The following is a 13,863-nucleotide window of genomic DNA, read 5'->3' as shown; positions in this document are numbered from 1 at the left end:
TCTTTCCTTGACATTATTGTTTGTTTGATCTCTATCTCTTACAGAGAGAAGACGAATTCGACGCATCCCAAACGTACCTGTGCATAGTGCCGGGCATGGAGGGACATCACGAGCGGTTCCGGCTGCTGTGCGAGCGCCTCAAGCTGCCCGCCATTGTACTGCAGCCGGGGCTCGACCATCCTCGGGAGACTATGCAAGAGACCGCTAAGCGATTCGTTGACGTATGTAATTCTCTTTTCCCGAACTTACTTGGATTTGTAAAAATTGGCTTCGAGTTACACTTTTATAAATATCATTTAATTTCAGGTCCTCTTGAAAAAGACGCAATTACAAAATAACTTCTACCTTTTAGGCTACGAAACAGGAATTGCGATAGCATTGGAGATGGTGGCTCTTTTGGAAGACCGAGGTAAGAGATCAGACCAATTTTCTCACAGCATAATTTGACTAATCAAATGGAGTATTAATGAATATGTCTTCCAGGTTTGACGGGCACACTATATTGCATCGGCTTCGCACCAGACGAGCTCAAGGTGGAGTTGGACGAGCAGTTGTCGGAGTTTGCTCACGAAGAGGAGCTGCAGAACTCCGTGGCGCGGCACATGTTCACTCTGATGGCGGGCGGCGACGCTCGCGGGCTGGGCGGGCTGCAGGCAGCTCGCACGTGGGCGCAGAAGGTGGAGTTGTGCGTGCGCACTCTGCTGGGGCGCGTGCCGCACTCGGCGCAGTACGCGCGCGCGCTGCTGGAGACGGCGCTGTCGCGCATCCAGCGCGCGCGCGCCCACGTGCCGCGCGTGCGGGCGCTGCGCTCGCGCCTGGTGCTGCTGCGCGCCGCCGCCGCGCGCCCACAGCCGCCCGCGCGCGCGCTGCAGCACCACTCTCAGCTGCCCGTCGTCGTGCACCAGCTGACCTCACCGCTAGCACACGCCACCGCAGACTTGCAGTGCGCCGCCGTCATCAACAGATACCTGCACCCCGACATACTGCAACACTTCGATAATAAGAACATTTGTGATACATACCTTCTCAATCCTGGTTCCGTCTCTATGTCTCTTGATGGTCCTGACCAATAAAGACTTTTTAAATTTCTAATTTCTTCTATCTCTTTTTTCCATTTTCCAATATTTATTGTCTGTGAACTTAAACTTTGATCGAGTCGTCACTGCCGTATTGGATTTCTTTAATTAGAATCTAGAATTAGCTTAAAAATATCGTAGTCGTAAAATTGACTTCAGACGCAATCCAATCGCAATTTTAACCATATTTTTTGTGGGGTAAATACACATGAAGTAATAAATTAAAACTACAGTTTACTTAAAACTTGTCAATTATATTTTAATTATTTTAAAATTAAGATAATACCTAAATAATTATTAAAATCAATGTAATTAATTCATTATTCATGTTTAGCTAAACAAAATGTAACAGTGGTCAGAAGTCCAGCGCAGACCCGAGAGGAGGAGGAGGATGATATATGCACTTTATTTCAATAATGTTGATTTCCTAGTGCCTCGTAATCATCCTCTCCGCTGCGCTCCTCTCGGACTGCGCTGGGCCTTAAGATGTAGCCAAGAGCATGGTCCTAGTATTAAGTTTCCTTTTTGGCACATAATATGATTCAATTAACTTATTTACAGCATTATTAAATTTATTTACTGACCACTGTGTTGTACATAAGAACTAAAGTTCGCAAGACTGCCACGATATTCCGCAGACATACAATAAGGCAAACATTCCACATTTAAAAATTAAATTGAATATAATAAAACTGAAATTCACCTTAGGCATAAGTTAAAAGACGACTACACAAACATGGAAACCAAAGAACCTTGTCAGAACAGAAGAAACGCATGATACCACTGAGATAGTGTGTCGTACTGACGTATACCCACACACATGCACCCATTGGGACGCCAAACACAATTATATGGAAATTAAAGTGGGTTAGAAACTAATACCACTTGAATATGTTAGCGCAGCACGTGGTACCATGCACAATACAAAGCTATCCGACCTAGCCGACGACGCTTTAAAACGAATGACCCCGCTACAATATTTTATTTACATTACGATTAGTCTTACAATACACAATTTGAAGGCCACATGTTACACATTTTCTATGAATCTTATAGTATTTAATTATATTTCCATCACAGACACAATTGTTTTTGTTCACTGGTGGACAAAGATAGAAGAGAAGATAAAATATTACAGAGTCAGTCTCATAAAAGATGCTTAGTGGAAAGTCAAGATGAATAAAATGGTTAACAATGGTAACACATATGATACTGAAATTATAATAATTAAAATATAAAATGTTGAAATAAAATTATCCACAATACAGACTGAAGAAATATATAAATACAAGAAACACACTTCAAGTGCATACCTATTATAAATTAAATATATTTGAGTGTTGTTTTATTAAAACATGGTCACAGTGACCGAAGCTTCTCCCATACAGACGTAAATATCAGAAAAACACCACAACTAGATGATTTACAACAATAAAATTGTTATTCATTTAGAACTGTGTCAACATGTAGACAGGAAATGGTGAAACATCAAGAAACCAATTTATTTTGAGTTTTCCGTCACAAGTCAAAGCAATCACCTGAAACCAATAGATATTTGGGGATTAACATTGACGTAGCGAGCAGTGTGACCGGGTGACGGAGGTGCTGGACGCGTGACGGACATGCTGTACGCGTGACGGACGGCTGGACGCGCTAGACGCTCTGTCCGTTGCAGTCGCTGTCGGGCGAGTGGTCGGGCTGGCAGCGGATGTAGGCGGCGTTGAGCGTGAGGCCGGGCGGCAGCTTGACGTCGCGGAAGTAGCGATGCCGCCGCGTGTCCTTCGCAGAGATGCGCTTCACCGGGTCGTACACCAACATCTTCTGCAGCAAGTCCATGCCCACCTCGTCTAAGTTTTGTACCTGCAATCAAAATTAAACTTTGTAGTATACAGATTTGTAAATTATCTTGAATAGTTGTGGAGTAAATTGGTAAGTAGTGTAGTGATCATAGTACTGTCTACTGGACTCTAAGCACATAATACAGTGTAAAATTATCAATTTGAATTTACTTAGTAAAATATTAGAAACGCCATTGTGCACTGTTTCCAATTATGTAAAATATAGATTATTTCAGTCTTTTACTTACATGATTATGAAGGTTGAATGTGGTCCAGTTAGGGAATGTAGGTTTGTAGTCCGGCAGTGATGACACTCCTGGCCAGATATCCTCGGTAGGGGTACGAAGCATTCTGAAAATTATTATTCATTTACAAAAAAAATATTTTAGAACATCTGTTCTTATAAAGATGGTCACAATTTAACTTAAAGATCCAAGTTTATAAAAAGGTTATATAAATGTACTTTTTACCTAAATATGCGGAACAGTTGATCAATCTCTGAATCTCCTTGGAAGAGAGGTTTCTTTGAGGACATCTCTGAAAATATGCATCCCACCGACCACATGTCTATGGGACATGAGTACCTGAAATAAAAATAGCATTACATTTGTTTTAGATAACATTCCTTTCAAAGATCATATAAGCAGAGATACAATGTTGAAAAAGGAGTAATTTTTGTAACAACTTGATCTTAATTTGGTGAAATTGCCAATTCATGATTGATAGAGATATACACCTGAATCAAAAAATCATGGTTCACAATTCAGACACCTAACAAACATAAGTATACTTTATAAATTACCTCTGACTGCCCAGCAAAACTTCAGGAGCTCTGTACCACAGAGTGACCACTTCATGCGTGTAGACTCTCACTGGAACTCCAAACGCACGGCCCAGACCAAAGTCAGCCACCTGAAATCATTGTTGCTAATTAAATGGCTAATACCATATTATTCTGTGCTCCTATTATCTTGATGAAGGAGTGAGAGTAAATAAAGGAGTGTAGGAGCGATAAAAAGTGCTTGACCAACAAAAGGTCAATTAGTCAAATTGCAATATGTGTATGAGACCATCGAGTTTATTTAATTTAGGTGCGTCTATGAGTTTAGGATAAAGTTTGGCGTACATTCAATGTTGTGATAGATTCAATACAAAATTCATTGGTTTGTACAGATATTATTCATTTTCATATCACCAATATTATTAAGGTGAAAGTTTGGATATGTTATCTACACATTTATTACACTCTCATGAAAAAACCTCTTCACTGAATTTTGATGAAACTTCATGTGTTTTTTTTTCTTATGTCAGAATAAGATATAGGCAGAAATGGAAAAATTTGGAGGAGGCCTACGTCTGAAGACGGACAGCCTAGGGGCTGTGATGGAAGGATGGATAAGATATAGGCTACTTTTAACCCATTATGTGCAGGAAGTAGTTCATACTATCAAACTGTTTACAGTAGTGATTCAGCAGAGCAACTTACTTTAATAATTCCAGTCTTGTCAATAAGTAAGTTCTGTGGCTTTAGATCCCGGTGGAGTATTCTCCTCTGATGGCAGTAGAGGATGGCGTTGTTGATCTGGTACAAGTAGCTCTTCACTACAGATGGGTCCATAAACTGTAACCAATATATTGTTAATGTTTATATCTATATAGGTAATAAGGTATTGTGCTGTCTGTTGCTGAGATAAGAAGAATAAACATACATTTAAAGGAATTAAGTACATTTAAGTTGTGGTGGCGTAGTGGGTAAAGTCTCTCGAGTATGAGGGTGTGGGTTCGATTCCAGTTCAGGCAAGTACCAATGCAACTTTTCTAAGTTTGTATGTACTTTCTAAGTATATCTTGGACACCAATGACTGATAAACAGGTGAAAGAAAACATCTTGAGGACTATATAGTCTGAAATCACCAACCCGTGGTGATTAATGCTCAATCCTTCTCCTTGTGAGAGAAGGTTTGTGCCCAGCAGTGGGACAGTAAAAAGGCTGTATCAGTAAAGGAATTATCTATATGTTTAAAATGAAAATATTCAGAGTAGAAGAATGCAGTAGTTACTGTGGTAAATATCACTGCTCACACCTAAACACTTGAGCCAAAAAGTTAATATAAAAAAGACAGATGCATACTTTCCCAGATCCAAGCGAGTCCATATATTTCTTCAAGTCCATGGAGAGGAACTCGAAGATGAGGTACAGCCTGCTCTCCTCCATGAGAACATCTTCTAACTTCACGATGTTTGGGTGGTTCAGCTCTTTCAGCAGTGATATCTCTCTGAATCATGAAGGCATACAATAGGTTATGTTTTTGACTTGCAACATGTTTTCTTTAGAGAAATGCAATAGTTTTAAGTGAAAATTGGTCTCTTAACTAAAGAAATAAGCGTTTACCTAATAGCTGTGGACGGGATGCCTTCGTCTTCAGATTCCAATCGAATTTTCTTCATAGCCACAAACTGCCCAGTAATTTTGTTTTTTCCTTTGTACACTACACCATAAGTACCTTCACCAATTTTTTCAATCTTCAGAAAATCATCCATGTTGTAGGTAATTTTGGTAGATTTTAGACGATAAGTTTAGCTAAGCTTTGGGCTATTTCCTCAGCAAGCCTCAGTTTTCGAAATTTTTGCTAATACATTTATGAAGTACTATATGAAATAAAATATTTATTATGTGTCAGTCGTGTTAACATTTGAAATAATATAGAAATAAGATTATATACTTGTTTACTGATAAAATTCTTAAAATATCGTTACCGATCCACAACGACTTTCAAACGTAATTTTTTAAATTATTTGAACGAATTGTTTATTCCTTTGTAACCTTTTTCGTCCCGTTATTTTGTCTATGACATAAAAACCGCGTTCCGAGTTATTAGCAGGACAAAAACCAATTTTTAACATTACAAGCACAAGTTTCAACCTACTGAATGCTTCTAATGTTTACCTTGCTGCGTTCAGTCTATGGAACGCACATTCTATGGAACCATAGACTAAGAAAAGACAGTTTGTATCTCTTTGATACAGAACCTTTTTATCTCCGTGAACTCATAAATAAAAATAATGCATGTATTTTCCTTTGTATTTTCTTATCAAAAAGATGAATGAAGTTTTATGTTACGTTATTTTTGTTAGTTTTGAACAGTTTTTATTGTTCAATTTATCTTCTATCAACGTTCAGCGTTTTCATATTTCATTATTTCAGAACGAGTAAAGTTCAGCCAAAGTTAATATTCGAAGTTCAAATTAAAAATGCGCGGGAAATGTGTTATTCGAAAATCGGGGCATAATGTATCAAAAACAGAGAAAATTTTTATTTTATGGTATTTTGTAATGTTATGAACATTCTGTCGTTATGAAGTTCTTATTATTTTGGGGTATTCGGTAGTCCAGAAGCAAAATCAGAGTCTCCTTCCATATTCATGACAAGCGCAGAATAAGGTCCGCTGCGGAGTTTGAACAAATCTGAATCGCACATAGTACGTACCTATTTTCATAATATAGATTGTTATTTCATAGTAGTTGCTTGCCTATGATGATCGTGAATGTCCAAGATGCAGACACAATAGTTAAACAATCCGTGTGTATCACATGACTACTGTAATAGGTACCTACTTACTACGTACTAGGTATCCTGCCTTTACCTAAAGTTGTGTTGTGGGCAACTAGAATCAAACTTATTTATATTCTTGACGTTCATAAGTGTTTTTATAGGCCTAAATGAAATAAATGATTTGACTTTGAGTTGTCGCCTATAATAGACCAGGGGCCCGATTCTCCTAATTTTACTTAAGCGCCTTTCGATTGACGTTCGACTCGATTCGACTGAGATCCAATCCCGACTCGATTACGATTGAAGCGTATGTGGCATTCCGCTATTTTTTCTTTGAAATAAACGTTTTTATCCTTTTCTGTCATTCAATAATGAATCATTTTGTCTGCAAATGATTTACGATTGCAAAATGATTGTAGGTACAGTAAACTACCGTATAGACCAAAATCATCAAAATAGCAGACCAATCGCACACCAATCAAATGTTAATCGAATACGATTGGTCTTTTATTAGTAGCAGAATGCCCGATATGGTTAAAACTGCTATTACGATCATATTGCGATTCGATTTCTATTCGATTTTGACATTATTTACTTAAGAGAATCGGGACCCTGAACATCGAAAGACACGCGGTACCTGCTGCAGTAGGCAGGTATAGGTGATTACCTAAACAGCTAAAATCTTTGTTTTCGACCCGAATTTTACCAACGGCTTTATTTTATTTGTACTTAACCCTGTTGAAAGACATTAGAGCCCAAAATATATTAAAAAAAACTTATGGGCAGTTTCAAAGGTTAGTGTTAAAGTATCTGATAGCCTATCAGGAACTTATAGGAATAGGTAGATAAACTGTAACTTGGATTTGCAGTCATGCTAGACGAGACGAAGTGAGCCATCGTAGGCGAGGATCAGTGGGCAATGAGTTTCGGATGTCTTATCGTCCTTCCAACTTTTAGGACATACTTAACAGGCGCGCGTTGTTTCACGCGTTCCTAACCGAGTGTCAGCAAACTCCAGTGCATAAAGGGCTTAAGAAGGGACATTAGACACTCGTGCGAAGGGTTCCGTACCATTATTTATAAAACGGACAAAAAAATCACGTTTGTTGTATGGGAGCCCAAAATATTTATTATATTCTAGTTTTCAGTATTTGTTGTTATAGCGACAACAAAAATACATCATCTGTGAAAATTTCAACTCTCTATAACTATTACGGTTCATGAGATAGAGCCTGGTGATAGACGGGCGGACGGACGGGCGTACGGACGGACAGAGGAGCGAAAACAATAGGGTCCCGTTTTACGGTACGGAACCCTAAAAAAGAAAAAAAGCTAGGTAGGTACCTCACATACAGGATTTCTTTATCTCTTTATCATTCAAGAATGTTCAATAAATCACATAAAGCAGTTTGTTCCATAAAACTAGATAATTTATCTGAATATTGATATATTTCTGCTGAGGATGCAGTTTTGTCACGTTTGCATGTCGCGGAGGCGCCGCGCGTGAGCAACTCGCGGAAACCGATCCTATCAGTTCGATCTACAGACCGATCGATATTATGATAATGTTCACAATATTAAGGTGAGGATTTGATGGTTAGGACTCATTTGGAAGGCATGTAAGCTCACAAGATGTGGGCGCCGACAGTTTCTTTGTACCTGCTCATATTTTACGGATATGTAAGTAGAAATCTTTTATTTATTTTGTAGTACACAATTTAAATTTATTTTCGTTTAAATTGCTAATTATACTTACATTTATTTGCGCGTAAGTGCTTTTTAGTGCTGACCATGCTTTCAATTACAATGTCGACAATATTTGTTTTTGGATAATCTTCTAAACAACAATTTCTCTTGAAATAAGCTGTGCCTATGTACTATGTGTTCTATCTTTCTTCTTTTCTGTATTCTGTGTGTGTATCTGTGTACATGAACTATTAAATAAATAAATATCTATATAATACCTACTATCAAACAACATCAATTTTCGAGATCGCACACTAATTTCTTTTCATCTTTGCAGACTTCATCACAGCCAGTGACAGACGACAGTGAGAATGCCCGACAGACCCGTCAATTGGACTTCGTCGAGTGTTGTCCTTGCCCGGGCACTGGGCAAGACTACGATGTTCAGGAGACAACGTTCAGAGGTGCTGATGGATCCTTAACCCGGGCTCTGGACGACTGTCCTTGTAGACAGAGAACTGCTGACAACGAAGGCGCCTCATCTATCTTTTTTCCTACATCTGTGCGATCTGATGGGTCTTCGATAAGGTATGGTTTATTCTTTTATGTACTGGTATATCTAGGTTTGACTGCCTCGATGGTCTAGTGGTCGCAAGCGCGGCTGCTGTGCTCGAGGTTTCGGGTTCGATTCCCGGGTCGGGCCGAAATCGCTTTGTGGGTTTTCTTAAACTTTCACAAAGCAGCCCGTAGTCTGGAAAATGGTGATTGATTCGACCCGTGCATCGGAGAGCACGTAAATGTCGGTCCTGCGCCTGATCTCTTTCCGGTCGTGTCGGATTGCCGTCCCATCGAGTCATGAGAGTGAAGGAATAGGAAGTGCACCTGTGTCTGCGCAAATGCTTGTGCACTATAATATGTCCTGCGCAGCTGGCTGATCTCCTTAAATGAGAACAGCCGCCGTGGCCGGAATCGGCCGTGGATGCCATATCTAGGTCGCTTACTACTTAGTTTAAATATGTGCGTTTATTTGGTAATTTTCTATTTAGTAATCAATTATTTGTCAGCACTTTAGCACATATTTGTGAAGTAAATAGCATTTTAACCGTTTCCACCAATGGTTTACATTTTAGACTTATCTTCATGCTAACATCGATTTCAATCGGTTTTGTCCTTTTTTGTTACGAAAAGTCTCTTTACGCATTATTTTGTTCCCAAAAAAGTATTAACACTACCAACCGTGGGGTAACTTGATGGAAATTGTTTTAATTACAAACAGCATGCCACTAAAATGACACAATGTAGAGCTACTCACTTTCAAACAATATTTAATGTAAGTTATTATAGCAATGTTTTTTTTATGTTGCAGGCCCACAGATAAAAAAGAAGAACTCAAACCGCTCTTGCATCCAGAAGTCGATCTCGCTTCATCTGTCTTACAAACATTACGTGAAGCCACTGACGAGGAGTACCGGGAGGCTCTCGCTAGAGATGCTGCCAGGAGTATGGCTCGAGCAGCTGAGGAAACTATATTCGGTGACGCAGTGCCTGAAGCAAGCAATGGTAATGTAGTAACTATCATAGTAAAACCGAAACAAACCAACAGTTTAGATGATATATTACCACAAGAATCTCATAATCAAGAATCTCGTTGTATACATGCTCCGTTAGAAAGCTCAAGAACTAATCTCGGTAAAATGCGACTCGCTAAGAAACCTAATCTGTTACGAGAAATGTTCGGTTTGCCAACAATAAGTAAACCTGCAAGACTTCTGCATAGAGATGTACTAGATATGGATAGCGGCATGAGAGCTAGTAATGTTCAAGAACAGGTTGTTCCTATTGATGGAAATACTTTAATAGGTAAAACCAACATGCTGAGTAATTTAGACGAACATGATAGTCTTATTAAGGGTTTCAAATTACCTTCAATGAAGAATAAATTGAAGGATTTCTTATCTAATCGGTCACCACTAGAAGCCACAAAAATAAACACTTCGCCTTTACCACCAATACCAAAGTTGAAATTAAATAATTCTTTATCGAAAGCGAAAGGCACGAACATCGAAGACCTCAGTCTATCACCTAGTAACATTGAAGAACAAGCAAAGTTAAGCCTTCTAAAAGCCAAATCACATCTGGAGAGTATTTTTCAGAAACCTAAACAGGATGGTTTGAAAAACTTATTTAAATTAAAAGATGTGGAACTAGTTCCTCTCAAAGATCTCTTTAACAAACCTTCGGATAATTCCCTGCCTTTGCCAAGCATCTTTAAAAAGAGTGGTAAAATGACTTCGGCAGACGAAGATGAAAACCTTGAACGTTCCCAATCCACAGGACAACAGGGAGTAAAAAATAACGGCGAGATACTCGATCATGATGTTAGTCCTAGTAATATAATTGAAAATAAGAGTGACCCCAACTGTTTTGTTCCAAATGACTCTTTTAAAACCGCTACCAGCGAGAATGGACGCATTGAGAACCTGAACGATAAGTCAAGTTCAGCTGAAGAATTGGCATCAAATCCTGAAGTTACTACATCTAGCGTTGATGTTGGTAGAGATACCGAGTCGAATGAACTTGGATACTTGGATAATGATGATGATTGCAACGTAAAAACCATACCCGTCACAGAATTAAATATCCCAAAATCAATAGAAAATGTTATGGACGATGAAGCACAAAACACCAGTGGAGATGAACTCAATTCAGATATCTCCCAAGAACAAATACCGGAGTCTACGAACAATGAAGAGACCGAAAACTCGGAATTTGCGTCAAATGATGGCGATGATTGTATTAATCAATTTAAGGACGCCGACTCAAGTGGTGACTCTAGCAACAACATAAACAATTTTGTTAAGCCTGACGATACAAACAGGGAAAATTTTGAAACAGTGCTTAACAACAATGAACTAATAAAAGAGCCTTGTAGCCAAGAAAGACAGGCTACTTTTGAAACAGTTGACACGACTGCATCGGAAGATAGCCCTCAGAAGCCGTTAATCAAACCGCTTTCACTGGATCAAACTCTATCCACTATCAAAGAGAATATAATTAAAACTATTGAAAACTTAAAGATTCCGAAACCTAATCCAAAAACTGCAAACATATTTAATTTACCAATTCCAAGCACTGATACAGAAAACAGGGAATCATCTCCTGTGACAGATGAAAAAGTTAATCCTGATTGTACAAATGAAGAGTCGATTCCAGTAACGACATCAAAACCAGTAGACGATAGTTGTATAGATAATTTAGAAAATAATAATGACTCTCCGGGAAAGATCAGCATGCAAGATTTGCAAAAAATATCAGATGAAATGTTGCAACGAGAAGAAGAACAACGAAAAGCTAAAACATTAGACTGCAATGAACCTTCACAAGAAGTGACTGATGCAAATGTGGACGAAGATCCAACAATAACAACAAACCAAAGTGAAATTGACAATATGGATGCCGAACCATCCGCAAACACGCAAAACGAAGTAGTTACGGACCCACAAAACTTGGATGAAATAGGCGATAATATTGTAAACAGCAAAGAGAACACATGTGTCAGTGAATTAATGTTACCAAAACAAACGGCTGATCAGAACACAGATGCAAATGCAGACGCAAGTGAAATAACTGATATTATCGTATCGCCACTTTCATTAGGCAATGTTTTTGAACCAAAAGTCAATGTTTTCGATATATTAGATAACCCAATTCCAGAAATACAAGGTGGGTTTAAACTGCCTCCTCTACCAACACTTGATGATATTAAACTTAAACTTACTGACGTGTTCGACAATACGCCACGAGAAGTAGAAGAATGCTCGGTTTCGCCGACTCAAGCAGAACCGATGACTGATCCGTTAAATATCTTAACACCGGTAATGCAAACCGATGCTAGTGCACCCAAATTTCAACTAAGGAATCCTTTAGAAGATTTCAATTTAGATATACTTCAGCTAAATCCACAAAAAAGTTTAATACCAAAGCTGCCGAAAATAGACCTGCCTTTACATAAAACAAAACTTCAACTACCCGAGTTAAGTTTGAAACCAATCAATTTAAAATCTCCGTTGGAAGACTTAAGTTTAGGACGAAACAATCTTTGGCCAAACATCCCCGATAATCAATGGGAAATGGTTCCTGATTTGAAGGATTTAGGTAACCGAGTAAAAACGAACGCGCAGAAAATAAACAAGTCACGTAAGCCTCCCGCTTTAAGAAATAGTTTCAGTACAAAACCAAGAATAGGTGATTTTACTGGTGATATACACTCGCAAGCTAAACATACATTGAGAAGTATGCACCAATCTTTGGAATCTAAGTTTCGGGAAGCAACGAAACCTGTAAAGCTACAGCCTGATGAATTATTAGAAACCATATCAAGGAATCATGAAGATATGAGTGACAAACTTAAAGCTTTGCATATAGATTTCAACGATAGAATTGAAACTATGAGAAACAATCTTTTTGAAAAATCTAGGTTCGCAAATAGTGGTTCGCGCAGTAAAACCTTTACCACGTTTAGCACGCAGAACAAAGATAAACCGTTTTCTTTGAAAGCTACGCAGCCCAAGTCACAAGCGGGTAGACGAGAACAGAAGAAATCGTTAAAAACTAATCGGCTTGACCAGCCCAGATCAAGTGGAATTGGATCGTCACAAAGGCTGTCTAATCAAAAGAAATTCAAGATGCCAGCAGCTGCTAGCGTGCCAGTACCGAGAACTATTGAGGTTCCTAGGCTGCAAGCTTCGCTGACGAAATTACCAGGACCTGCAGTACAAAGGACATCCGATATCATTCCTGGGACCCGAAATATAGCACCTCTAGATAAGGAACCAGCTACATTATGGAAACAAACGAGTAGGAAATACATTACAAATCCGCGATTAGGAAAACAAATCAATCCTTTTAAAGACAGTAAAATAAATATTTCATTTTCTACGACACCTCGACCTATGTTAGAATCGAGGAAACATGATTTTAAAGGATCCCCAAGTGAAATTAATAAGTCCGTAATATCTGCACCGACTTCCAGACAGTTAAAGAATTTTGATAATCAAAACAGGGATAGTGAAGCCAAGCGCCCAAGCCAAGCATTTGAGAGATCTTCGAGCAAATTAGTTAGTGGTCGAGAAAAAGACGCAAATGTACCTTCATTGAGTAAGGACTTACAATCTTGGCCTAAACCTTCTGAAGGTGCTTTTCTGACGAAAGTCAAAGAAGCTGTTAAAGCTCGAATGTCCAAAGTGAATTCGCCTGAGAGATTGAAACAGGGTATTGTATCTTCTGGGGATAAGAATGTTCTCAACTCAAACACTGATATGGCGAGAGCTGCGTCAGAGAATGTTGACGCGATTGAAGGCAAGGTGCTGAAGGAAAATGTTTCATACAAGTGTAAATTGCTTTGTACTAAAGAGTGATAAGGTACGGAAAGTGTAAGAAAAATGAAAAAATGTTTGTAAAGTATGATTGGTTTTAATTTATTTTTAGGATTATTTTTATTTACCTACGCTAGAATTTGTTAAGTGTTTTTGTACATATTTTGTAAGAAAATGTTATTTTAATACAGTGTTTGTATAAAATATAATACAATCAAGTTATTAATGTTGGGTTTTATTTTTGTGATTCTTTTTCATATTACAAGTTAGTTCTTTTCTAGCGTAGACCGGAGACATAGACGAAGAAGTTTATAGAAAGTACTCAATGCTACGAA

At 38.5% G+C, this 13,863-nt stretch overlaps 3 protein-coding genes across 3 annotated transcripts in view; 2 read left to right on the top strand and 1 right to left on the bottom strand.

Annotated features, from left to right (window-relative positions):
* LOC110370851 (fatty acid synthase) overlaps nucleotides 1–1,096 on the top strand; it is a 28,842-nt gene extending 27,746 nt beyond the window's left edge. Inside the window, exons 38-40 of the mRNA XM_064040332.1 lie at nucleotides 45–221; nucleotides 307–409; nucleotides 484–1,096. Of these exons, the coding sequence (XP_063896402.1) occupies nucleotides 45–221; nucleotides 307–409; nucleotides 484–1,073 (870 nt within the window). The 3' untranslated portion in view covers nucleotides 1,074–1,096. The remainder of the gene's footprint in view (nucleotides 1–44; nucleotides 222–306; nucleotides 410–483) is intronic.
* Nucleotides 1,097–1,514: 418 nt separating this feature from the next.
* Nucleotides 1,515–5,762, bottom strand: LOC110370806 (cyclin-dependent kinase 1). Its single transcript, XM_064040333.1, has 7 exons — nucleotides 5,307–5,762; nucleotides 5,046–5,190; nucleotides 4,401–4,535; nucleotides 3,717–3,826; nucleotides 3,385–3,498; nucleotides 3,163–3,265; nucleotides 1,515–2,936 (listed from the first exon to the last, which is right to left on the bottom strand). Exons 1-7 carry the CDS (start codon nucleotides 5,453–5,455, stop codon nucleotides 2,730–2,732), a joined length of 963 nt encoding a protein of 320 aa, XP_063896403.1. The 5' UTR covers nucleotides 5,456–5,762; the 3' UTR covers nucleotides 1,515–2,729.
* Nucleotides 5,763–8,099: 2,337 nt separating this feature from the next.
* Nucleotides 8,100–13,570, top strand: LOC126055215 (uncharacterized). Its single transcript, XM_049843422.2, has 3 exons — nucleotides 8,100–8,147; nucleotides 8,491–8,741; nucleotides 9,520–13,570. Exons 1-3 carry the CDS (start codon nucleotides 8,100–8,102, stop codon nucleotides 13,568–13,570), a joined length of 4,350 nt encoding a protein of 1,449 aa, XP_049699379.2.
* Nucleotides 13,571–13,863: the final 293 nt, after the last annotated feature.

This window comes from Helicoverpa armigera, chromosome 22 (genome assembly GCF_030705265.1).
Source record: "Helicoverpa armigera isolate CAAS_96S chromosome 22, ASM3070526v1, whole genome shotgun sequence".
In the NCBI taxonomy this organism is placed as follows: Eukaryota; Metazoa; Arthropoda; class Insecta; order Lepidoptera; family Noctuidae; genus Helicoverpa; species Helicoverpa armigera.
This window is presented reverse-complemented; position numbering and strand designations above follow the sequence as displayed.

What these genes read in the sequence shown, in the direction of transcription:
- LOC110370806 (XM_064040333.1), bottom strand. Translation starts at nt 5,455, where the DNA reads ATGGATGATTTTCTGAAGATTGAAAAAATTGGTGAAGGTACTTATGGT. An exon ending in ATCCCGTCCACAGCTATTAG is followed by an intron (nt 5,191 to 5,306) that starts GTAAACGCTTAT and finishes TTCATGATTCAG; the next exon opens with AGAGATATCACTGCTGAAAG. An exon ending in CAACTGTTCCGCATATTTAG is followed by an intron (nt 3,266 to 3,384) that starts GTAAAAAGTACA and finishes AATAATTTTCAG; the next exon opens with AATGCTTCGTACCCCTACCG.
- LOC126055215 (XM_049843422.2), top strand. Translation starts at nt 8,100, where the DNA reads ATGTGGGCGCCGACAGTTTCTTTGTACCTGCTCATATTTTACGGATAT. An exon ending in TGCTCATATTTTACGGATAT is followed by an intron (nt 8,148 to 8,490) that starts GTAAGTAGAAAT and finishes TCATCTTTGCAG; the next exon opens with ACTTCATCACAGCCAGTGAC. An exon ending in TCTGATGGGTCTTCGATAAG is followed by an intron (nt 8,742 to 9,519) that starts GTATGGTTTATT and finishes TTTATGTTGCAG; the next exon opens with GCCCACAGATAAAAAAGAAG.